Below are 26,579 nucleotides of genomic sequence, written 5' to 3' on the forward strand. Positions count from 1 at the left end.
CCACTTCCTTGGAACTTTTGCCACATGTAAGAACTCTGATAATTAGTTTGGTATTTGCAGCGCTGACAAGTATAAGAGTGTGACTGCACGAGTAATCTTTTTTGGCAGGGATGAAAGAAGCTAATAGTATTATGCTCTTGCAGGACAAAGGTGCTGTTTCTCACAGTGGGGGTGGGGGCAGCAAATCCAGTAGCCCGCGAGGGGAGAGGCTGTACATATGCTCCCATGCATGAAGAGCATGCCAGTATGTGGCCAGGTACACAGGTTAACATGGGCGCACAAAGCACTCACACAAGCACAAACACCACCAGTTGCCTCATCCTGCTCCCCTGAGGGTGAGGGTGGGGGTCCGCTAGTGCAAAACATGTTCATGTACATGCGTACCGGCTGGCACCAGTCCCTGTACCACCCATGTGCAGCTCTCCCACCCCAGTCTGACTCCAGTTGCTGCACTCACACTGCCATACACACACATGCACACACTGAACAGAGTCCCTCAACCAGGAGAGAGTTAAAAAGGCATTTAATAAGAAATGGGACAGACTGTGCTGAGCAGGTGCAGAGCAAGGCCAGACAAGCCCACTGACCAGCAGTGTGTTTACATGTGACCAACTCTGTTTATCCCTTTCCTCATTCTTGTTCCTGTCAGAGATCCATCCCTTTCCGTGCCTTTGGTCCCATAATAAGTCTTGTGCAATCCTGACATGTTCTCCCCCTGCATCCTATAATGTGTCCCCCACCCTGGGCAGGAAACACCTTGGTCCTGTGGACTCATCTTGATGGTTTTCATGCCTGGACACAAGAGCTGAGGCTGACTTGAGACAGCCCTGGGGCTGTGGGGTGGTCTGGACAGGGTTCTCTTCTTCTGAGTCTGTAATTTAGGCTCCCAGCTGCCCTTCTGCCTCTGTGCTCCTTTGGGCTCATGGAGGTGGGCCTTGGATGGGCTGATGGCTCCTGTGATGGGCTTGGGAGCAGCTGGGGAGGGTATTACTTGCTCTCCTTTGTGTGTGTGCAGGTGAGCTCTTTATCACAGAAACTAACTTTAATCTTGTGAAAGAGAAAACATGACACAGAGACTGAAGAACACTGGTTTTGCACATTTGAAGTACATCATGTTGACGGGACGAGGTGGGGAAACTGGTGGTGTTCTTGTGCTTCAGAAGTTGTATGCATGAGTAGAGTGTTCAGATCTCCAGAAATCCCTTTTACAAGAAGGGAATTCCTTCACAGATGATAAATTAAAAATTATGAAGATTTGTCACAGATGTTAAATGAACTGTATTTTCATGTGCAGTGTGGTATGAAAGAGCATTTGCAAAAGGTTGCTCTGTCTCCAACTTTAGGTTGTCTGTATATTGCATCTTTCTCAAGCCTGCAAACTGAGGTGCAGGCAATTCTGATGTCCTTTCATTTCCTCAAAATTAGTGAATGTATGCAGAACTCAAGCCTATGTTGGTTTATTGTATCTGATGTTCACCAGCTCAGGAAACACTGCTTATTTTGATGACTCTTGCATGTATTAGCTTTAGCCAAATCAGACATCAGAATAATGTCTAGGCAAGAATAAATGGTAATAAAGGTAATTAAATTGTCAGTTCATAAAGGTAATTTATTTGCCAGTTCATAATATATCTGTCTGCCACTCTTCTTCCTTTCTGGTTGTGAACTACAGAACAGATTTTTTGCTTTTAAAAAGTGGGGTTGAAGAAGGATGAAAGTGCAGTAAAAACAAGTGACTTGCTGTTGTAGAGGGCATGTGCCCTGAGAATTCCCGTGGATTAGGTAGTAGCTTATTTGCAGCCTGAGAAACTGGAACATGCCTGAACCAGCTGCGTTACACCATGGGTATTAACAGTCTGCCAGAACCAGGCTCAGAAGAAATTCATCCCCCTTGTGTCCTAGGGAGCAGGAGGTAAAACTTGCAGTAGGTTGACCATGTTGTTGTACAAAAGATGCCGAGAGGATTTGCGTGCAGAAAGATGTGTTTGCGGGGTCTGTAGCTGATGGTATACATTGAACTCAAAGTTACCTTAGAGTGGAAAAAAAGGGGAGAGAGAGAAAGGAAAAAAGGGTTAAAAAACCTCAACAAACCGCTCTGCTGATGGTGCCAGCTGGGAAGAGAAACAGTGTGGTCCCCAGTCAAGCCTCTTCTTGGGCACGCTGTCCAGAGCAGTGGGTGCTGATGATGAGATTTTTTCATCACATTTTCCCCTAACATGATGCACTTCTTATCAGGATCCACTCAAACCCACTATTGCTTGTTCCTGTTCACGGTGGGATCAAAGCGTGCTTGGCGTCATATGATAACTGGTTTCTAAGCCTTCTACATGTGCATTATGGGGTAATGCTTATCTGCTTTGTTATTCACTAGGTCTTGTTCTTCCTCTAATATAAACTGGAAATTATAAAACAGATTATGAAGGGAGTGGGGGAGAAAGGGTGATTTTGCCCTGATGGCAGTCACTTGCCCTGAGAGTTTTCACAGGGTCTTCAGGACAGCCACAAAAGGGGAAAATGCTGCTCTGGCAGCTTCAGGAAAAACACTGCCGCACACAGCCTAGGGCTTACCTGGATGTTACAGAGCTGTGAGGGAAAGGCAGGCTACAGAAGACCTCTGGTGTCACGAAGGTTAAGGCACTGTTGGCACTGTTTAACTATTAAAAGTATATAAAAGATGTAGAATACTTGCATCTTTAGGAAATACACCTTCTGGAACTTAAAATAGCTACTGGTGAACTCTGTTTCTGTAGTACACGTTTTGTTCTGGCTTGCAGCACTGCACTGAAAATTCATGCAGTTTGTTGAGCTGGTCTAACAAAAGCAGTTTAATTTCTTCCAGTAGAACTTGGGCTGCCTGCACCATGAGTTTGTCTTCAGGACTTACGTTAACATCCCATTTTTTCCTACTGACTTCTCAAATGTAAGCACAGATAATAGAACTAAGCAATTAATGGGGAAAAAAAAAGGAATAAACCAGTTTACAAAAGAACCATTTTAGAAGAGTGTGGATGAAAGTTAACAACTGCTCACTTGTTTATGTTTTCTCCAGGTCACAGTGCATCAGCCAGATGAAAGAGGTAAAAGAACAATGTGAAGAAAGGATAGATGAGCTTACAAAAAAGGGAAGTGATGTACCACAAATCAAAGAAAACAAAGACTTCTCAGAGGAGTCAAAAAAAATTAGCCAGGTTTGGTTTGGGTAATTTCTTTTTCTTTGTAATTTTTAAGGGGTTTTCCACCTTTCTGCTATCTCCAACTAACATTAGCCCACCTCACCAAGTTTTGCGCTGCTTTCCTTCACATTTGTTGAATGTTTCAGATCTATGGGAAATGGAGTGATTTCAAGGACATGACGGGCAGAGGTCCTGCAGGAGACTCCAAATCACTGTGTCTCTGAGACGGGCAGAATTTGAGAGGTGATGCTGGGAGTGGTGTGGAGCCCATTAAAGAATAAAGAATATTTACACTGCTGAGCTTTGGTTCACAGTTCCTTTTGACTTTGTTAAAGGACTTTGTTGCTTTGTATGTTGAAGGTTTGTGTTAAAGATGAGGATAAATTGTGGATCACTTCAGAGTAGCAGCAAACTTTGAATAAGATATTGTAGTCCAAGGGTCTTTGAGGTCCATCAGCTGTGAATTTCAGAGAAATCCTATTGTCAGCCTTTTATTGTGGGAATGAGGGGAAGATCAAATGTCTTAGCTGTTTGCTTTTGGGTGTTCCAAGTCAAAGAACCACACAAGGTGTTGCTGTATGTGACATGAGAAGGCTCACTAGGATAGGGCAGGTTGCTGCATAGAGTGGCTGCATGCTAGCTGACTCTTTCTTCCTGGGGTACAGAGAGTGGGAGGAAATTCTGAGAAAAGGAAATTTAAGGTAATCTTGTCTTGGCGTGTGAATTATTGATGCTTCTTCAGTGAAGCAGGATTTGGTCAGGAATAGAACTTGATTGATTAAACTTGAAACAGAAGGCCCCGGAAACATGCAATGAAGGTCCTAAGTGAAAAGGTAACTAATTTATTTCTGTGTACTGAAGTAGCCCTTTCTTGAGGACTATGAGCACCAGTTACAGAAGTTACATTTTTTACATGCAGTTGCAGTGGGGTGTTTCCCCCATATCTGGGTAGCCAACTCTCATTGCAGTGGCAGTCAGGGTTGGTTTCTCTTTGGCTCTGAAAAGGCTACTAGAAGAAACAATTGATGACCTCTGAAGTGGAAAGGGTAAAGCAAAGAGGATTGAAGCTGGGTTTTGCAAATAGCTGGAAGTGGGTGGGAGAAAATGACTGAAACATCTTCCCAGAGACCCCTAGGTGGTTAGGTAATGTTTTCAGTCTGTGTCCAGTCCCTTATGTAAAATGGTGGGGGAGAGAACTGCTGAAGTTAGTCACCTTTTATCCTGGGAACCTACATTATATGAGAGCTGCAAGATGAACGAAGTGTTAGACAGGAAATGCTAGCCAGTGACCCCTTTAAAAAAGAAAGTGGAAGCTCTTGTTTGTCAATAATTTTTATCCACAGTGTCAAATAAGTAAATAAATAGTAAAATACATAGTAATAATAAAAAGCCCATCATTTGGAGATGATGTTTGTTTGACAAACAAGTGTATCTTGTTTAATGTCAAGATGTAAAATACTATTTAGAAAGTTGATGTGGGGAAGACCATACTAGAGATGGTCAGCTTAATTTCTAGTATGGCTTTGCTGCAGATTTTCATTACAGTTACTTGCACCAGATGCTTTTTTGTTTGTTTGTTTTGCGGTTTGGGGCTTTTTGTACCATTTCCAGTTTGGAAGGGAAATCATCCCAGAAGGAACCTGAGGAGTTTAGCTGAAGCCCCTCTGCAGGACAATTTCAGTCTCCTGCAACAAGTCCCATAGCTGGAGGCAATCTTTGCTCAAAGCAGGCAGGTTATCTGTTCTCCTTTTAATCTGTAGATAGTTCCAGCTGAGATAATCACTAATATAGTTACAGCCTAAATAAATGCTGTCTGCTTGTGTTCTCTGTTATCTGTGACAGTGTTTCTTATGTCAAGCTGTAACCTTCTCAGTTTATTTGCCAAAGGATTGCAACTTTTTGCTTGTACAAAAGCTGAGTTGTTTATCATTAGCACAAGGTGACCCTAAGGAAATCTATCTATGTTTTTGGCTAGTGTTTTAAGCTGGAAGAGTTCCTGTTTGTATGATGTACATGCTTATATAAGGGAAGGGTCAGAGTTGAAACAGAGAAAGAAAATGGAATGTTGGTTGGTTAATAAATATATAGCCTTTCTTACAACTCTGTATTTTAAGGAATGACGTATACTTCTTGGCTGAGGAATATACAACATGTCCCAATTACTATCTTTTCATCCAGCCACTTGAAAAATGTTCAGTATACACTCTTCTAATTTATTCAACACCTTCATTAAAAATAGTACACTGAGCTAGAAATTTAATATAAGTTAAGGGCTTTTGCTTGTTTAACTAAGAGGTAATTTCTTGCTATTAAGTGCAGGCTCAGTATTTTTACAGAATTTATGCCCAGCATAAATGGTCTTATGTTCAGTTTCTGATGATTTCTATTGTAGACTGACCTCAAGAGGCTGTATTATTTATAAAACAAGCATTTTTAAATACAGCATTTTTGTTTTAATGACTGAAGGAAGATGGGAGTTCTTTTGAACTCCTTACTGCAATCACCAAATATTCTGTGGTAATACTTGCTTCTCAAGCTTTCGTAAGAGTTAATGTTTGATTATTTGTTGTTGATGTTGGACTTCATGGTGTTGACCCAACAAGGTCTTCAGTTCTGCCTCTCTTTGACTGAGCTTAAACATTTTCAGAACAGCGAAATAATCATACTCTACAAATCCTTTACAACTTTGGCTTCTTGGCTATTTAACCACTTCTTTCTGCAGACATTTTTCCAAATGACTGCACAAACACTTGACAACCTATTACTGACCTGCTTAAAACAAGGGGTAGCTACAGTCTTATCAACAATCGTAACAGAAAACTTTGTTGACTGTATGACTTTCTATACCGTAAGTTTTCCTGTTCATTTGTATAGTAGCAGGTATAAAAAGGTTTATGTCTATAAATGTCTGTATGCTTGTTCTTTCTCTGCATCTTTTGATTTTTTTAAACAAAACAAAAACCCAACAAAAAATCCCCATAGAACAGTTTCATAACAGTCTGGTTTTTTGTGCTGAAGCGGGTATAGCACAGCAGAGGGTCCAGGCACATTTCATGTTCACTGTCTGTGTGAACTGAATTGACATAGCTCTCAGCCAATTAAATGCTAATATGAATAAAAGTTGTACGTAGAATTTTAATTGCTAAATGAGATCTTCAAGGTGGTGTACATCTTAGCCATTAATCTTTAAGCACCTCAGATGCTGACAGCAGTCTCGTACTGGTATTTAACACATTCTTAAGTAAGCTTCATCACATTAAACTGCTACTGTTGTCTAGTTGGTTAAGTTATTGTTCTTTTAGTCCTACATTCAACATCGTTTTAGGCCAGGTTTGCTTGACTTAAGTCTCCTTATGCCCAAACTCAGTTTACCTGTTCCTGCAGATTACCAACAGTAGTTAATGCCATCTGTTTTTTTGTTCTGTTGACCGTGACATGGTAGCAGGGCAGAAATGGAGAAATGTGTGGTCACAGTTCTGTGACCCTCAGAGAATAACAGATAGTGTTTCTTGTGAAACACTTAACCATGAACAGTTACCTCAATGTTAGCTGGAATTAGATTAAAGAAGGTGTGTTAAATTCTCCCCGTGTTGTGCTGTTACATAGAAACATCACTGCAGATTCAAGATCACATGGTACTTCAGTCACCACTAAAAGTTTCAGTCCAAATATTTCTGTGTTCAGATTTTTTTTCCCCCTACTGAATTCTTACTTAACTTCCACCTCCTTTTCCAAATCCAGCAGTTATACAGACCAATACTTATCTTTGTACATTCACTTTATAGGTTAATATTCAAATGCCAGCTGTGAAACAAACTGAGTTCAAGCAGGCAAACTTGGAACACCAGAAACCCAATGAAGATGCACCTAAAGCAGTACCTACAGTAAAAAAGACAGATCCGCTGCAGGCTAAAGGTGAGATGTAAATCACTATCTTACTAGCAACTGGTTAAGAACATTTGTCATTTAATTGAACATTTAAAAAACATTTTTGTACACAAGATTAAGATGGAAGAAGTGACACTGGTAGACTGAACTTTAATCAATTTTCCAGCTGTGAAGAGGTATAATATCTATTCAAGCATTTTTATTACTAGCATACCTACTGGTTCAGTTTTGTTGTAATTGACATGTTGCATGTAAAGGAAGATACAAATATTTACAATTCTGGAGTCATATTCCTCATTTAATATGGAGAAGGTACCCTGCTTTTGGAAGCAATGATTTTCAAGCATGTTTAAGATCTGCTTTCTTAATAAGCTTGACACATCCAGCCTGCTACCCCCCCCTTACAGAATAGCTGAAAGTTAGGCTTTAAACAAACACACATCCATTATTCCTATGTGTTGTCACTGAGCAAAATGCAAGTAAGACAAGTGATGCGCAAGAGATCAGGTTAGTTAACCTAATGGTTGCTTTTGGCACCAACTCTCAGAAACTATTAATTAAAATGGATGTATCCTTGTGCGTCAGTCTTGCGTAGTACTGTGTGACAGAAATTCAGTTTCCTATTTAATTATTCTTACATGCTATCTTAAATTACAGTCTTGAGAGCATGCAAGTCTCATTTTAGAGAGCTAGCAATTGAAGACAACATCTAAATATAGATTATTCAGGCATATTTTATCATGAATTTTTTAGTTAAAAATACAGGTACACCGGAAAAAAGATATGGTAATGTCTGCTAAAAGTAATAGCCCTCCTGCACTTTCTCTTCATATTAAAAATAAGAACAGCCTTGATTTACTTGCAAATCTGCCCATGTGACTGCTTTGTCCTGAGCTACTTTTGAACACCAAATCAGTTTTATTGTTAGTAACAAAATGTAACACACAGAAACCTTATGGTTATATAGCACACTGCAATTGTTATTTAAACTGCTCTGTTTCACCTGCCCCATTTATTAACTGCACATATCAAAATTCTAAGTAGAAGTGTGAATCTGTTGATAGTAAACAATATCTCATCCTTTAGCTGCTCCCAGTAGGAAAAACATGGGTTGTCTTCTTTTTATCTTTGGAACTGATGTGGTTGAAAGATATTCTTTCAGAGGAAAAACAAGCATTGAATGAGGAAGCTAAAGCAGTGTTTATTAAAGGTTTTTAACCTGTGCCACCACTGAAAGGCATTAGGTTTTTTACTTGGAACCATTTTTATTGTTTATAGAAAGAATAAATGGCCTAGCTGAAATCAGAAAACAGGAGCCCAAGGCAGAAGAGAAGCTTTCAAGTCAACTGAAAAACCCGCAGGATTCACTCAAGGCTGCTGCAGGTTATAAGGAGATGCTGCCCACATCAGAGAAGGAGCTGAATCTGTCTGAAGATGAAGAACGTTTAGCTGGGCAAGATGTGTTACAGCTGGCAGCAGAGCACGCCGCCAATGAGGAAACTGAGAAGGAACAGCTCCGAAATGACGATGCTAAGCAGGATGACTTGCCCCCTGGAAAGGCTGGTTGGTAGCATGTCATGTACTGTTAAGAACATTAAAGAAATGAAAGTGTGGAATAGGGCAAGATTTCTGAAACAGTGGTGGCAGCTGGCCAGACTTAGTATAAGGTTTCATAAAAGTTAGTGTGAGATATAAAAGGCTGGTCAGTTCCCAGCAGTCTTTTACAGTCCATGGGTAAAGATGGAGGCCTCTGTTTGTGCAACATGGAGCTACCAGACTGGGTTTTCTGCATCACTATAGCAGCCTTCCTGTCTCTCCACTGTTTGTACAAGGCATTTGGGGAAATTAGCCCTGAAACTTCCTGGTATTGAGGCATTGTAAGAATATGATGCATTTAAAAAGGATGAAATGTTAACTATCCACAGCATTGATGAGTAGAGAGATACTACATACTAATGTTTTGCAGATAGTTTTTTTATAATGTCAACGTGTAGATGCTAGCTATCCCTATTTCAGAATAAGCTAGCATGAATAAAACTATACCTGAGACTTAAAGTATCTGAAGTTTATTATTGTGAGTCTGCAAAACTTGCAGATCAGATGTTGCAGAGGTGCCATTTTCTGGCATCTACCCCATGTGACCCTGAACCACATGTCTCCACAGCACCAAGCAGCAGAGCATTGATGTGCCTAAACCTGACCAGAATCTAGACATCATTTGTCTGTCTGGAAGAACTCTGTCTCGGGTGAATCCAGCAGCCCAGAGTAATCAAGAGGAAGCCTTATGGCAGTCAGAGCAGGAACTGATGCCCACAAAAAGTGCTGTTTATGCTTTTCTAGTAAACAAACTCATTCACAGGATCATGAGTAATGTTGATAACTTGGCAGGGATAAATAATCTCATCTACATTGCAAAAGTAGTATTTTTTCAGCTGCTCCAAAAAGATGCTGGCCAGAGCAGGCTGTCCCCCACAGAGATATGAATACAAGTTACCTAAACTGCTTCAGTTTCAGAAATAAATAGCAGAAAGATTACACAACTAGTGCACGAAAAATCTCTGGCATGTAGCCTGTGAAAGGTCAGAGTTTTTGTGCGCTAGATAGCAGGATGTTCTTCAGGCTTGACTGTTCAACAAAAATACTGTACCTTACTGCATAGGTTCCTTGTAGCTAAAGGAGCCTAAGGCAGAAAGATTTCTTCTACATTCTCTGAGCATCCTCTCCATATAATGAAATCTTAAGATAGTCAATAAAAGTTACTTGACATGAATTAATGACTGGGTGAAGAAAATCGATTACAGAAAAGCACTTTTGTCTCAAGTTAGCACACCATAGAATGTTTTTTTAAATGCTATATTCACAGCTTTCTGCTTGGTGGACAAACTAAAACAAGAAGGGGGAGGCTGAGCAGTGTTCTAGTGGTGGTGGTAATACATTTAAAAGCAACACCACAGTCAAGTTTTCATCACTGGCTTCAGGTTTTACTTTTGCTGAGGCTGTCCTTTAATGTATTCTGAAATTGTTTAATGCTTTTCCTTTCTACAATCTGAGTGCTGGCTGAGTTTTATTACATTTTCTGAATCCCAAAAGATTCTTCCTTTTATCTAGTTATTTGGAAGAGATGTACAGCAAAAGCTGCTCTGAAATTTAACAGTTCAAAATGACAAATAATATGAAAACCTACTCTAAACAGAAATTCATTCAGCAGCAAAGTAAATTCTGTGATATATTGTTACAGTAACTTTCTCATGTAGGTGACCTTATGGTTTAGCATAAAATTAATTACTTTTAACATTTTTCCAGACAAACAGGATCATGAAGCACTGAACCAGGACAAGGATGTTGATTACAATTTAGATGAGAATGAAGCTGAATCAGAAACAGACAAGCAAGCAGCACTTGCAGGGATTGAAAATGGTAAAAAACAGAAAAAAAAAAGTTTTAACTAAAGTACCACATGCTCAAAATTTTAAGATATTTTGAATGGTATACTGTAGCAGATACAGCTAGCTAATTTCTGATGTTCTTTGAGCTTTACCTCATGTTGACAGTAGAACCTATTTCCTGTATAGCATCACTGAAGCTACTGTTTAACATGTGGTGGGGAGGGACAGTAGCTGTAGCTTTACCATACTATACAGAACTTAACAGTCCTTTCAGAATTTCTCCTGCTGTGTTCTAGATTGTTTTCTAGATGAAGAACTATTTATTAGTTATGCCTCTTAAAGAGATTTCTGTACCTTCTTATTTTTTCCTAATTAGTTCAAAACGAAGATACGAAGAACCACTTATCTGAGCATGGTGAAGAACAACAGAGGTTGTGAACAAAGGAGGTTCATGATGCAACTTAGTCACCTCTTCATATAAATGCAGCAATGATGAGAGCAAAGCGATTTGAGAATGTTTTGATTACCTTCTCAAGGCTTCAATAAGGGCCCAAATGAAGTAGTATTTCCTTGTGAAGTTTTAGTCCTGTTTTAGTGGTGAGAAAAATAATCTTAAATCTCTGGAGGCTTGTTTTAAAGCAGCTCGACCTCTGCAATGACTCTCTCCTTCCTACTGATTATAAAATTGAAACCAGCTAGCAGTAAGTGTAGTGACTTTGAAGTCAGCTAACTTGTCCAGTCATATGTATGGGTTGGTGGTAGATGGGAAAGACTGCTCTGCCAAGGATGGATCTCTCCTCTGAGCAATGCAGTTTTAAGAGGAGCTTACCTTGACAAAATATGGTAAGGATGAAAAATGGCCCATGCTGCAGTCTACCCTTGTGCCTATTGTGGCACTTCTTTACTGCAGTGTAGATAGACTCAGAAAGCATGATTGTAGTCCTTAGATATTATGCAGTATGATATATTTTCCTGAGCCTCCTAAATGACACTGCTAGCTTACACTATCTGTAACCAGGCTGAAACACTGTCCTGGTTCTGTTCTTAGTTTTTAGGTTAAAAAAAAGGATTTTTGACAATAGTGTTTTCTCATTAAGAGATTAGCCAGGAAGATTCTTCTGGAAGCTTTGTTGGACTCCTGTTCACAAGATCAGTACTACAGTATGGTTCAGTTACCACTAACTTGCCCAAGTTCAGTGTGTAAAAATTCAAACTCCTGAACTTTTCACAACAGAAGCCATCTGAAATGGTGTACTATGACTACTTTACTCCACTCAGCCCTTATCTTCTGCTAAGAAGTAGAAAGGCAAATGCTTGTCTTGCAGAACAGTGATCATCTCAGCTGTTCAAAGTGACTAATCTCCCGCCAGGCTTCTGAAGAAGGTAAACTGGACTAAGCATTTACAAGACTTCTCAATGTCTCACACAGGTGAAGCTGTAGTTGTTAAGTCCTGTGTTATGCAGAATGTATCATGTTGTTAATGTTCTGTAGTCTTTGTTTTTTCTCTAACCGTTGAATGTAAACTAGAAACTAGTTTACTTGCTATAACCTAGAAATACCCTTTACTACCACTAAGGCACCCTTCACTGCAGTCCAGCCTGCTTTGTGTGTAGCCAGCTGTTTTGAAGATTGTATTTGAGTCTGTTCTGACTCACACCTGTGTTTGGAGCAATCTTTCTGAGTATGAATCAACCTCCATTGAGACAGCATGGGAGCAGACAGACACAACTAATTTTCCAACCAGCAATTCCATTTCAGAAAATACAAATTTATCTTGGCTTTCTCTTAATACATGTCATTTTGTAACTACTCTTGTGGTCTTATTCCTCAGTGTACTAGCTTACAACTTTTGTACCTTAAGATATCTAAATATTCAAGTGGAAGGTTGGTTCTTTTGTTTATGAAAAGCACTAGTTGTCATCAAGTGAAAAGCAGAGCTCAAGTCAAATGGTGCCTGTTAAGCCTAAATACTAAACAGTTCACTGACAGACTTGCCATATGTAACTTGAATTCTTCTGAGAAAAGTACTAATCTCCATTACTGAGTTCTTAGTTGCTCTTTTTTTTCACCATTTAGGTTTGACTTTTAACTGGTCTGGGCTACTACAGTCGATATAGCAGGGAAAACAAATGCTTGTAAGCAGAGAAAAGGAGGTATGAGCATCTCTTCTGACAAGTATTGGGAAACTTGGGTTATAAGGTTTTTTTTTCAAATAATGGCATGTTTTAACATCAAAATGTTTACTCATATTCTGAGTAAAAGAGGCATTTTCTTAGTACTTGATCTGTAAATAGGTATATAGCTGAGATGAAGTTAGTTGGGAATTTAGTAGTGATTGTTAAAGAGTGCATGTTCTAATGGTATAAAATGTAGAGTGAAACACTGTATTCAAGTTAAATGAACAGCTTTTAACTTGATACTGGTAAAATACCAGACAAACAAACAAAGTCCTTGAGGTAATTAATGTATTGCCAGAGAATTCTTTTAAAACAAATTGTTTTGACTGTAGTACTGTTGAGTACCCAAACCTGGCTGGGCTTCTCACTAGAAAGCTAGATGTTGTCCTCTCCATAAACAAGACCACCGTTGTACAAAGCACACTTGTTACCTCTGACAGTAGGGGGTCTGAAAAGCTGGTAAGAACAATGTTCAAAAGCATAAAGAAATACAATCTTAGTGGCCTCAGGTGCTACAGGAATGGAACTATGGTGGTAGATTTCTAGGAGACAAGGGGTCTGTATGTCTGCTATATAGAATTTTAAAATTAAAGGATTCTAGATGAACAAAAGATTCATTTGGAACTGTGGTTTACATAGCATTGTCTATCACTAAAATGTTTAGTTGCATGAGGCAAGGAAAGCTTCTTTCACTGTAATCATCTAGGGGTTAAATTCACACTTATCCTTGATGTTTTTTTAAAAATTAAGCCATTTTAGATAAGCATTTTAAAATAATCTTCTCTACTGTGTATTCATGTACATTTCATCCACATCTAATGTTAATGAAAATGGGAAAGATGGTGATTCCTGTTTTCTTAGTTCTGTAAATGACGTGGAACTTGGTTTCTCTTTTACTTGCTGCTTTCTTTGGAGAAACACCAAAGGCTGTCCTTGAGCTGCTGTCACATAGTTCAAGACAGGACTGTTCTGATTGTTTACAAGAAGGTAGCAAAAGCCAGATGAATTCTCAGTGCCCTGCACTAGAACTAGTTTGCCATCCTTATAATTACATTTTCCAGGATTTTCATTCCTTTGGCAATGATACAGAAACATTCAAGTATATGAATCATGATGATAAGCAAACATGTAAAATGGTATGCAACCTTCTTAGTAGACAAATCGGAAAAAGCATGTCTTAAGGGCTTATTTCAAAAAGCTACAAATTGCTGGTAGACAAATGAGTGTTCCACTTGAGTTTCTTCACTTTTCTAGCTCAGCAGTGCTGCTGCTTAGGTGATGGGAGTTTAAGTGGTATTACTCCACAGTACAACTGTATGTTAGGAGAAACACAAACAAATGTCTTGCATGGTCAAGAAGAAGTTACAAGCTTATCACTGTGGAGGAAGCCATTTTGCACCAAAATGAAGAACTGTCCTGTCCAACACAGTCAAATCTGGAGGATTTGCTTTTATGTCCCAGGTGAGACTTGGCAGTACTGAGCAATGGAACAAATCAGCAATCCCTCCTTTGCAATGGTAAAGTAACAGCAGGATTGAAATAAAGTTGCAGAGTAGTTAAAATATACTCCTAATGTCCTGTGTTCCTGTGTTGCTAGTGACTGCTAACAGTGTTAGCTATGCAGATTGTCCAGCACTGTGAAGAAAAAAGACAAAGGAACAAACTGCAACTAGAAATAACTTGCTTAATTTCTCACTGTCTCCAAGGTATTTTCCTGTGTTTCAGACAAAATACCTCCTAGGCAATTGACTTCAGTAAAACAAAAGTCATTGAATTCAGTGCAGTAGGAGCTAAATGACTAGTTTTCATCTGCTCTTAATTCCTGTGAAGATTTGTTTTAGCTTGTAGGACTTGGCAAAAAAAGAACCAAGTCTTTCACTTGCAAAATGAGCAAATTTAATGCAATTTAGGTGAAAATATGGAAACTCAACAATCTCTCCAAGTGGCTTTGTTCAAAGCAGAATTCAGTAGCACAGCTGTGCCTATCAGACATGAGGCTCCACTGCATTATTTATTCAGTTCCAAATGTTATTAAATGCCTAAACCACGATTTTCTGTCAGAGATCATTCATAAACTAAAGTTGCCAGGGGAGGGGAACTTCAATCCATCCCACTCCTACCACCTCAATGCCAGTGCCAGCAAAAGATGCACAGAGCCTGGAAAGGGATCACAGGTCAGCAGGAGAGCACCTCAAGAGCAGCACAAAGGAATTCCAGACACTCCAGCCAGTAAGTCAGCTTCATCAGGGGCTGAACTGAAATGCCTCTGTGCAAATGCACATAGCATGGACAATAAACAAGAGCAGTTGAGAGACATGTGCATGTCTGCAGGGCTACGATCTTATTGGAAGGTTCCTATGACTGGAGTGTTGGAATGGAAGGATACAGGCTCTTTAGGAAGGACTGGCAGGGAAGACGAGGAGAGGGGGGTCGCCCTCTATGTCAATGACCAGCTGGAGTGCAGGAGCTCTGCCTGGGGATGGATGTGGAGCCAACTGAGAGTTTATGGGTCAGGATTAAAGGGAAGACAGGGATAGGTGATTTATAGTGGGGGTCTGCTACAGGCCACCCGACCAGGAAGACTGAGTGAATGAGGCCCTCTACAGACAGACAGGAGCAGCCTCATGTTCACAAGCCCCAGTCCTCGTGGGGGACTTCCAACTACTGTGGTATCTGCTGAAGGGACAACACAGCAGGGCATAAATAATCCACGAGGTTCCTGGAATGCATCGATAACTTCCTTCTCCAAGTGATAGAGGAGCCAGTGAGGAGAGGTGCTATGCTGGACCTTGTTCTCACCAACAAGGAGGGGCTGGGGGGAGAGTGAAGCTCAAGAGCAGCCTTGGCTGCAGTGGCCATGAAATGGGAGTTCAGGATCCTTAGGGCAGTGAGGAGGACACACAGCAAGCTTGCTACCCTGGGCTTCAGGAGAGCAAGACTGTGGCCTCTTCAGGGATCTGCTTGGCAGAGTAACATGGGATAAAGCCCTGGAGGGGAGAGGGGCCCCAGAAAGCTGGTTAATATTCAAGGAAGATCTCCTCCAAGCTCGGGAGCGATGCATCCTGACAAAGAGGAAGTCAGGTAAGAACACCAGGAGCCTGCACGGATGAAGAAGTCGCTCCTGGAGAATCTCAAACACAAAAAGGAAGCCTACAGAGGGTGGAAGCAAGGACAGGTAGCCTGAGAGGAATACAGAGAAACTGTTCAAGCGGCCAGGGATCAGGTTAGGAAGGCCAAAGCCCTGATAGAATTAAATCTGGCCATGGACATCAAGGGTGACAAGAAAAGCTTCTATAGGTATATTGTTGATAAAAGGAAGACTAGGGAAAATGTAGGCCCTCTCTGGAAGGAAACGGGAGACTTGGTTACCCGGGACATGGAGAAGGCTGAGGTACTAAATTATTTTTTTGCCTCAGTCTTCACTGGCAAGTGCTCCAGCCACACTGCCCCAGACACAGAACACAAAGGCAGGGACTGGGAGAATGAAGAATTGCTCACTCCCCACCTGTGTTCAGCTCTGAGGCCCCCAACATAAGAAGGACATGGACACGCTCAAGTGGGTCCAGAGGAGGCCACAAAGATGATCAGGGACTGGAGCACCTCCCTTATGAGGACAGGCTGGAAGAGTTGGGGTTGTTCACCCAAGAGAAGGCTTCAGGGAGACCTTACAGTGGCCTTCCAGTACTTAAAGGGGGCCTACAGGAAAGATGGGGAGGGACTCATTATCAGGGACTGTAGTGATAGGATGAGAGGTAATGGTTTTAAACTGAAAGAGGGAAGATTCAGATTAGATATAAGGAAGAAATTATTTACTGTCAGGGTTGTGAGACACTGGAAGAGGTTGCCCAGAGAAGCTGTGGATGCCCCCACCCTGGAAGTGTTCAAGGCCAGGTTGGATGGGGCTTTGAGCAACCTGGTCTAGTGGAAGGTGTCCCTACCCATGGCAGGGGGGTTGGAAGTAGATGATCTTTAAGGTCCCTTTCAACTCAAACCATCCTATGATTCTATAAAAATGATTTAAGATTAAATCTGTAAAATATCAATTAAAGTACTTCAACAATACAGTTAATTAAAATCAGCTTCACCTATAAAACTTCATACAGACCACTTCAAAACAGCAGTTGTCATTCAGATCACATAAAAGCAGCAGACGACAGATATTCCACAAACAGTACTTTTAGCCTGGAGATCCCTCTCAGTCTGGGTAGAGCAATAGTTATTCCATCCTATAGCTGGTATCTGATACACAGGTTATGCTTCAGAAATCGTAATAATCTCTTGTCTTTCAAATGAGCTTCACAACTGGAAAGTACTTATGAGGGGAGAAGTCAAATTCTGGAGGAACCTAGAAATAAAAGATTTAAAATGTTACACAGCAGTACTACTGAATTTGATACTCAAAATGAGGCATACCTTGCAGATAGAAAAAAACTTTTAAAAAGCAAAAGATTGAAATAAAAAATCCTAGCATTTTTAATTAATATCTGAAAATATTCCAATCCAGTTCTGGATATGCCAATCATTCTCCAGTACTGGTGGGCACAAAGCTGTAGAGTGCTGGTGTGCCTCTTCAGTGTGCTCCTTCATTCTTCTGTGCCTAGCCTTTGGCAGGAAGTCTGAAGGCCCTCTCCTCCCTCTGACTCACACCACCCGCTAATCCTGACAGCGAGCACTCTCCTGATTGTGCTCACACAAGCTGATGATACTCTGCTACCAATTACTTCTTCCTGGTCTTCAAGAATACCCATATTTGTACACGTCATCCCATGTAATTCCCAATTTTCCAAAACATTTAGAAACAAGAGTTTTCCATATTTAAATAACTAAACAAACTGTTTCCAAGGGAAAAATGGATTAAGTTACTTTCCCAGTTCTTTTAAGAGTTGGAGTAACTATGGCCTGAATCTGCTCATTCAGCTGTAAGAGATCTGTGGTGGCACTGTGTGTAATACTACATTTCACATTCAATTCAAGTGGCATTTTCTTATTACCTTAGAGTCTTTTTTGTGGCCTCCTGCCAGCAGCTTCATGACCACAATATTGGGTTTAGCAACTTTTAGAATTCGATTGACCTAAACACAAAACAGCAAGAAGTTTTCCAGTGAAAGCATATAACCTCAAAATTATTTCAAAGATAATGCTCAAATGTTTACAGACTCTAACAACACAGCAGTCCTCATACAGTATCATTTTAATGGAGATAAGGGCATTTTGGATTTACTTTGAAGTGTAACAGCTGGATTAATGAAATGTTTAATAGTCACTTTTTTTATTCAACAGACCATAGAAACCACTGCTCTCTATGATTATGTTCAAAAATTGCTAAACTACAGCAAGTTTTGAGGCACTCATCCAAATAAAGGTTTAGACAGACTCTAGACATCTATCCCCAACAATGACACGATGAGAAGGGGAAACTCAAGTATCAAACTGTTGGCTTTTTGCATGGAAGTGCTCTGGGCACACTCAAACTACCTCTAACTACCCTGGTTAGTCTCAATCAGATAGCCCATGTCTGAGTACCACCAGGACCCACAGAACAGACAGGGATTCCTAAATTCTCAGGAGAACCTAATCCCATAACTGTTCTTAACCTGCTCAGATGTGAGCACCCTCCTTGCTCCAAAACACAGTCACGAACACTTAGTTTTACGCTATGGACAAAGAGGAAGAAATTACCACCCGTGTTTACAGCCCAGTGCTGAGAAAACTGGTCCAGGAAACAAGTGCCAGACTCAATCCTCTTTTCGCCTGATGACATTCAAACCTATTTTTCCCACCTCAGGAGTACATGTGAATTGCCAGAGGAAGGTGATGCCTGCCTGGTGAGGCAGGCATGTGTCACCTTCTTAAAATTGATAATGCTTTTAGAACGCGGCCAGAAGACAACATGCAAGAACAAACTAAGTTGCTATCTACCATCTAAGATACTCAACAGGGAGAGGTTTTGGAACAGGGAGCAGAACCCTGATTATGTTACCTAACATACTGAAACAGACCACCATGTAAGATGCCACCACCCTGCTCTGTTCCCTCTTTAATCAAAGCACTCAGGTTTAACTCAGCTTTTTGACAAAATATACTTTGGATCTCAAGCAGATCCAACTGACAACAAACACTTACTCTGTTATAAGCAAGTACTGCTTTTTCCAGTATTTCACTCTTACCTCACAGTCTGGATTAGGAATATTCTCAAGAATCATTTTAGCTTGCTGGAAGTGTTTGCTAGCTGCCATGTAGAGATCTGATGACTGAGGAGGTGGGCTGTACTTATTTAAATCAGACATTTCCTAGCATGTTACAGAAATATATAAATATCTATCAAAATCAGTTGCCAACAAATTGTATTTTTATCACCTTAAATGAAAACAAATTACTACATTCAAGAAAAAAGTTACATCAACAAAATATTTTAAGAATACTGAACTTGAAAACATTTGTTTGAAGTGGCAACTACCAAGAAGCAATACAGTGCTTAACAATTATTTTATAGTGCCACAAAACGCAATTAACTTCTTAGAATCTTTATAAAACAATCCCTCTCCTGAAAAACTTGTCATTCATTTGCTTTAATAGTGCCAAGCAGCAGGGTATGAAATTACAGGAAAAAATAGGAGGAAAAAAAAAGTATGATACAGTTTACTCAAATCAAGTTTGCAGCAAGAGATACTGAAACTGTTCAAAACTTCATTTTATGTGATTTTGAGACTTCAATTTTTTTTTTTTGATTAGGCATAATAAAACCTGAAATGACAGGGAAGAAGCCATGATAGTGTTAATTTCCACTACAATTGTTCATAACACTAAATTAGGGAGACTGACTGGCATACAAAATACTACAGTTTCAGTTCAGACAGGCCTTTAGAAACTTAAACATCTGACCACCAGAAATCTAAGTTCAAGAAGAAACATCCAAATTTCTGCACCTGAGACAGAATAACTCCACAAATCAGTAGAGGCTAACAACCAGCTGGGTGAGTAGTAGTAGGGTTACTGTGAACACTAGATTGAATACAGGCAACAAGATGCTTTTGTTACAAATCAGACAAGCCTCACATGGGACTCTACAAGCAGCAATATGGCCAGCAGATCAAGGAAGGTTATCATCCTGTACTCAGTATTTGTGCTGTAACATCTGAAATATTGCATCCAGTGTTGGATCCACTTGGTACAAGAAAGATGCTGAGATGCGGAGATATCTGGGGGCCTAAAGCACATGACCCACAAGGACAGGTCAACGGACCTGGACTTTTTCAGTTAGAGAAGAAGGATGCTAATTGGTAATATTATTAGCAGCCTACAACTATGTGGAAAGCAGTTACAAAGCTGTCGGAAGACAAATGCTCCTTGATAATGGCAGACAATATAACATGGCGGGGAGAGGCCACAAATTGTGGCTTGGGTAATTCAGACCATACATTAGGAATAAAGGTGAATAGTATAGTCCTCAATCAGGTTATCTGAAGACTAAACAGACCCGAAAAAGTAACTGGATCAGGTTAACCAAAGAGGCTGGAAAATCTCCATCCTTTGATTTTTTCAGGCTTGGCTAGACAAAGACACAGCTGATGTGATCTATAATGCTACTTCAAGGAGGAGACTGAAGAAGACAAGCCTCCACTGGTCCCTTCCAACCAACACTTTGGTGATGTAACACTCAAAATTATTTTTGTTTCATTTTCCTGTTTGCCTGCTGCAGTAATAAAAATATGCTGCTATATAAACCACAGCCAAAAAGCCTGTCAATAGACTTTCAAGAGATTTTATTTTCATGCAAACCAACACAAGCACATCATAAAACATCCCATCAGACCAATTTTTAAACATCCAAGACTCTAATTTTAGTAAGAATTCAAAGCAATGTATTTTCCTTGCACACAGCTAAAGCTAGAACTGCTTGCCATTTTGACTTATGCTTCAGTAGGAACTCTGAGATATTAAAGGCTCTTTTTACAATGACAACAATGTCTAAAGCAGGTGAGCAAATGACTTTTATAAAAGCATGAATGGCACCATGTTGTAAGATTACTCACTTTAAACTGCAAGTAGTGCACTGGCGGTGGTGTGATAACACTGTTGAATGGAGCAAACCTGTGCTCATATCGAACTTGTTCACTATCCAGTTCAAACTTAGGTTTTCTTACTTTGCCATCCATGTCAAATGCGATCATTGTCTAAAAAGAAAAGGATAAATACAGTGAAAAGTGTTAGCTTTATGTTGTATTTTGCGATGAACAAGATGAAAGTTATGATTTAGCTGTAACTGGAAGGACAGAAAAACAGCAGACAATTTACCATATCACAGTGTAAACTCGAACTTAATTTTCAGCTGCACTAAAAACAAAAGAAGGCATGCAATGTATGCTTGATTCCTATTACAAAAAAAAATGAAGCCGTTGTTCAGCAAGCACAAATGAATTACCTTGTACATCCCAGCACACATATTTTGGTATGCTTGACTCATGGTGATCTCTCTGCTGAGAGGGCGAACTGCAAATTTCACACAAAAGTATTTTTTTAATTCAACGTAAGTACACGTATTAATTTCAAAACTGTTGTTCTTTCAAATTTTCAGAAATTGACATATTTCTCAATTATATTTTAAAATAATGAAAAGAAGCAGAAAAAGCACGGACATGCATTTCTGCTCATCTAGCTCCTGATTACACAGAATATATCAAGACATACTTAACAGTCACACAAGAACACCATACTGACATCAGTGAAATAAACTAGTCCAGACAGTCAGTGGTACAAGCATGTCACTACACAACACTAAACAATAGTCTAGAAGTTAAAGCTTGTAGTTGAGACGCTTGTTTGCTTAGTTTATTGGGGTTAACTTTTAAGACTAAAAGGTTAAAACATTTTTATCCTAATAAGAAAGATTTGTATCCTAATAATATTCCTTTAAGATCCCCTTTAGCTTCCAGTGTTTAACTAGTGTCTAACTGCCCCCCACTTTGTATCTTTTTAAAAAGTATAAAATACAGTAGTAATTTTCTGAATTTCTAGAGACAAGGGAATTTAGTTGATATGACCTTGAGCTGTTCATATCTAATTGTGTGTTCCCCTTGAAAAGGTGGCAAGGATAAACACACAAAAAAGCAGGAATAGCAAAGAATGGAAGCGAGCTTCTGCATGGTGTTTATTTGCAATGTTAATGCAAAGATAACTCCAACATACCACAATCTTAGTAATCACTTAGGCATGGCAAATCTGTATCAAATGCTACTTAAGACGCTCATTTGGATGCCTTTTTGGTAGCAGGCTTACAGTTCTGACCACAGAAGGGAAATTCTCATATTGTCTCTCATGCATATACACCAGAGAAAGCATGAGTTTTTAAAGGGACTTTTGCACAACTACTGAAATGAAACTGGACAATTAAGCAACATGCTTGAACACCAAAGAGAAATTACAGAAATACACTGAAAGTTTCATCTTTGAATCTAGCTACAGTGACAAAAGAAGTAATTCTGTGGGAATTGCAGAGTATAGAAAGGCAGTGTTTTTCAAAGGTGATTGCTCTGGACCTGTTAATTATATCTCACAGGATCCAACATGTAACACAACCGGTAAAGCTGTGAATATAAATGAGTTTGAGTTTTTCTGAAAGACCTATTTAAAAGTAAGTAAATAAATGGGAAATTCTTACAGTGATTGACTTTTTTCATTAAAAAGTTTTACATTACATTCAGCCTTCAAATTTGAGGACATTTTTCCTACACACATCAGTGTTGACTCTGTAAATTTTGGATTTGAATTCTACATGGCTGCATGAAGGGGACAAAAAAAGTCTGAGATACACTCTACATACCTTTTTTCTTTTTCTTCGTTTTCTTACTACTACGGCCTTTCTGTTGTTCCTCCATTATTCTCTCCTCCGCCATTTGAGAGCTGTCAGCACGGCTCAGTGTTGATATCAACCAGGCATAGAGGAACTCTGAGAGATACCTACAGTAAAAACAGTATGTAGCTGTTACACACCACAGTGCAAAATGTATCTGTAGTGCACACATCCTGCCTGAATGCCAAGTTGCTTACTCAGAGAAGTAATAGTAAAAGACAACTTTGCAGTTAAAACTCTGTTTTGTATGGCTGAGATCAACAGATTTGTACGTGTTTTGTTTTGGTTTTTGGTTTGATTTTTTTTTAAACAAGACTCTGTACATATTCAGCCATAGACAGCTCAAGGTATGCAAGTTTCTTGTACATCTACTAAGTGAAGTTTAAGGTTCTTATTATTTCAAAACCCATATAAAATCAGATTTTTCTAGAATTCTTACTTTCCCCAACAAATGGAAGCATTTTAAAACAGGTATTATGTTACTACCTTTTCTACTTTTGTTAGTAATTACTATTTTGAGAAACAAGGTCATTACTGATGTTTCAGGCATTAAAAAGACCTGAATTATTAAATAAAAGGGCCAAGCCCACAGGAACACAAGAGCCACATGCAATTCTTTAAGATTTAAGAGAAATCTTTAAGAATTCTTTAAGACCGTTTCTTAGTAAGCGGAAGCAGGTCCAATAAATCTCCTGACTGACTTCCAATCAAAAGGAATAGGGAAAAAAGAGTAGAAATTACAGATCTGGAGCACATGAAGAAGAAATAATAATTCAGAATTACTGAGAAATAATGGTAAGTTTCATTTGCACATTTCCCCTCAGAAATTTCCTCTCCTTTTTGTTCTTCACTTCCAGTAAGGAGATAAAGCAGTTGACATGTAAGTTCCAATTAAGAGTGATTTTATTAAAATGGGGGGGGGGGAAATACAGGCAGGTAAAAAATACTGTCCTACAGAAAACGTGGTATTACTTATAGAATATTGCCATCTTCTGGTAACTATCTGGAGTATTATTTTTCTCACTTAAAACTTAATCCACTAATGAAACAGCACAGAAACATAATGAGATGCACTCAAGTTCAAGTCATCTGAACCAGTCTAATCTCTCAGAAAGAAGGCTTACAGCTTACCTAGTAAGAGTTTATTGGTAGCTTTACAGACAAAAAAACCCCAAATCAGACCAAACCAAACCACCAAAGTACAGAAGCACTTTAACACAGGAAGGTTCAACATCAAATTTTTAATGCTGAATCAAAAATGAACCTTCTATAATCATTTATCTTTTGGACCAAGCCATCAACTACAAAAAATGGAATGGAATTGCAAAAATAAAAGTATTTTGACTCTATAAAGTGCAATCATGTTCACTGAAGGCAGATGTCTCTTCAAATATGCTCACAGAGTAAGATGTTATTTTTATCTAGCCAACTTTCAGATTACAGTCGCAACTTGGAAGTCTGAAGATCTTTTCAAAAATACTAGAGATCAACAAGACTATTGATCTTGGTACTACAGAGACAGAAAAGAAAAAAGGAAATTCCTTTCCTCCTGCATTCTCTTGTCTGCCAGAATCACCATGTTTTTCATTCATTGTCATTAGAAGATACTGTTTTAAAAAGCAAAATAAGAGTGAATTACTATTTCAGGGGGAAAAAAAAGTACACTATTTAGTAAGTCTAGAAAATACACTAACAGATTTTTTTCTCCGCTTGTAATTTTATGAATAGGTAAACTAAATACTGTATTGAGCAAGCCTGAGATTACAAAATCATACTTGAAGTCCCTCCTTTAAATATTTGCAACTGTAGCTCTGTGGGAGCATCCCTCCTCAAACAGCTGTCATAATGCATCCTCTTACCAATAGATGTAGTAATATTCATGCATACTGTAAAGTTCCAACTCAAAGCCACTCAGAAGATACTGTATCATAATACGCAGGTTATGATATAGGACCCAGGTGCCCAAGCAAGCCAAATGTTGCCTTTGTGGTTCCTGCTTCAGTAACATACTATGAAGTGCTGCATCTACTTTCTCTGCCTATTGAAAAGAGAGCAAAGTAACAAACGGGGGAGAAAGAACAGTTGACTGAAACAGCATCAAAGTTCTGCCAGAAATAAATTCTTAACAAAATCTGAACACAAACTGGGTAAGGCCACTCTCCAAATTAAAAGACAGCAATATGTTCTCACAGATACTGCACCTCTATAGTTTAGAACTGTCAGGAAACTGGTGGTTATATTGTTGCACCTAGAGAAGAAAATTCTATTTAAAGAGTATTTATATAGAGATTGTTATGTTAGCAGTCACATGAGCACTGAAAGTCAGAACCCATTACAAGCTGTTATTAATTTTGCTATTTTGGGAATAGTTACTTTTCTTTTTTAAAATAAACCAACCAGCTGCATTGAAAAATCAAATTTATAAGCTTAACATGCAAAAAACACACTGTGGTGCACCAGAAAAACTAAAATATCGCTAAGACACTTCAGTCTTAAAAAGTAATTGTATGGAAGACATGAAGTCTCCCACAGTTGGAATATTAACAGTAGTCCTTGAACAAATCAATCCACATAACCTGTTACAAAGTGAAAAGTGTCTCAGCTGCAGTACTGCAACAAACTCTCAACCAAACCATCCTGAGATAAGCTGAAGCACACAAAATCTCCCCCCCCAGCTCCAAGTTCCTCAACTGTTCTCCTCAGCACGCACATCTTGGAAACTGTTTAATTATTTCACGCCTCTCACTACTGAAGAAATAAATTTCCAGCAAGTGAAAATATACCTTTCCCTGTCATCTTTCAGTCCCTGTTCTTGAGAAATATTCAAAATCAGTTGGACACATATTTTTAAGAGTTATTAATTTACATATATTTTTTTAAAACCGTTATAAAATTTTGTGGTTTCTATCTTACATAGCTATAAGACTGAATTTTCAAAGGTGTCTTGCATACATGGTTCATCCATCTCTGCCTGGTTACATCTTGCAGACTGACTATTACAAGCAGGATAGACTACAAGCAGTGGAATTACAGACAACACAGCAGGTTTCCCTGAAGTCTACTTGGGCAAAGTTAATCTTAAAAAATGTAATACCTTTTTGTTCAGCAGATCTAACAGAAAGTCTTTGGTTGGATGCATCCTACAGACTTCCTGGGCTGCATTTTAGAAATCCTTGTCCTAAAGATTTTAGGACAGAAAAGTTGCTTCATTCATCTACAGTAATACCACACGCTCCACTCTGGTAGGAATATACCTGGAAAGAAGAGTTTGCTGGCCTGCTGCCTAGGACGTTACCTCATCCTGAAGGGTGGCAAATTCCTCAAGAATGTGACCTAGTTTATCTCTCTGACGAGCTCTATTGTGTCCATGGATTTGAATCAGACTACAGAACGGCTGAAAGAAAGAAACTGTATTTTAAAATTTTCAACACAACTTTGAAACTACATTAGTACTACTATGATGTCTACTTAGGCAGTTGTTTTATACTTCTATATTAGGAGGTGGGTTCCTTAAGGCTCCCTATGGAGTACAAGCTAGCAGGCAAGCGCTCCCTGGAGTGATGCAAGAGCCTGTTCCTCCATACACAAGTCAATATGAGATCGAGGCCTTTAGAAACCTGATCAGAATACTTGAACGATATTTCATATGTCTAAATCCATGTGCCCAGGCGACCAAGAAGGCCAATAGCATCCTGGCTTGTATCAGAGAGTGTGGCCAGCAGGACTAGGGAAGTGATTGTCCCCCTGTACTTTGCACGGGAGAGGCCGCACCTCGATGACTGTGTTCAGTTTTGGACCCCTCACTACAAGAAAGACACGGAGGTGCTGGAGCATGTCCAGAGCAGAGCCATGAAGCTGGTGAATGGTCTAGAGAACAAGTCCTATGAGAAGCAGCTGAGGGCACTGGGGTTGTTTAGTCTGGAGAAAAGGAGGCTGAGGGGGACACCTTACTGCTTTCTACAACTACCTGAAAGGAGGCTGTAGTGAGGTGGGTGTTGGTCTCTTCTCCCAAGTAACAAGTGACAGGATGAGAGGAAATGGCCTCATATTGTGCTGGGGGAGGTTTAGATTTGCTATTAGGAAAAATTTCTTCATCAAAAAAGG

General features: G+C 39.4%; 2 protein-coding genes across 10 annotated transcripts in view; one reads left to right on the top strand and one right to left on the bottom strand.

Annotated features, from left to right (window-relative positions):
- Nucleotides 1-12,257, top strand: part of GOLM1 (golgi membrane protein 1) — a 40,000-nt gene extending 27,743 nt beyond the window's left edge. For 4 of the 6 annotated variants that reach the window (XM_074855611.1, XM_074855614.1, XM_074855612.1 and 1 more), the window contains 5 exons: nucleotides 3,050-3,188; nucleotides 6,959-7,088; nucleotides 8,340-8,624; nucleotides 10,365-10,478; nucleotides 10,824-12,257. In XM_074855611.1, the coding sequence (XP_074711712.1) occupies nucleotides 3,050-3,188; nucleotides 6,959-7,088; nucleotides 8,340-8,624; nucleotides 10,365-10,478; nucleotides 10,824-10,885 (730 nt within the window). In that variant the 3' untranslated portion in view covers nucleotides 10,886-12,257. The remainder of the gene's footprint in view (nucleotides 1-3,049; nucleotides 3,189-6,958; nucleotides 7,089-8,339; nucleotides 8,625-10,364; nucleotides 10,479-10,823) is intronic. The other 2 variants (XR_012627021.1, XM_074855613.1) reach the window with 2 other exon arrangements.
- Nucleotides 7,120-26,579, bottom strand: part of NAA35 (N-alpha-acetyltransferase 35, NatC auxiliary subunit) — a 35,216-nt gene continuing 15,756 nt past the window's right edge. For 3 of the 4 annotated variants that reach the window (XM_074855607.1, XM_074855610.1, XM_074855609.1), the window contains 8 exons: nucleotides 25,771-25,869; nucleotides 24,335-24,513; nucleotides 22,446-22,582; nucleotides 21,048-21,115; nucleotides 20,659-20,799; nucleotides 18,793-18,915; nucleotides 17,617-17,697; nucleotides 7,120-16,970 (listed from right to left, as the gene is read on the bottom strand). In XM_074855607.1, the coding sequence (XP_074711708.1) occupies nucleotides 16,911-16,970; nucleotides 17,617-17,697; nucleotides 18,793-18,915; nucleotides 20,659-20,799; nucleotides 21,048-21,115; nucleotides 22,446-22,582; nucleotides 24,335-24,513; nucleotides 25,771-25,869 (888 nt within the window). In that variant the 3' untranslated portion in view covers nucleotides 7,120-16,910. The remainder of the gene's footprint in view (nucleotides 16,971-17,616; nucleotides 17,698-18,792; nucleotides 18,916-20,658; nucleotides 20,800-21,047; nucleotides 21,116-22,445; nucleotides 22,583-24,334; nucleotides 24,514-25,770; nucleotides 25,870-26,579) is intronic. The other variant, XM_074855608.1, reaches the window with a different exon arrangement.

The sequence above is a fragment of the Strix uralensis genome, chromosome Z (genome assembly GCF_047716275.1).
Source record: "Strix uralensis isolate ZFMK-TIS-50842 chromosome Z, bStrUra1, whole genome shotgun sequence".
In the NCBI taxonomy this organism is placed as follows: Eukaryota; Metazoa; Chordata; class Aves; order Strigiformes; family Strigidae; genus Strix; species Strix uralensis.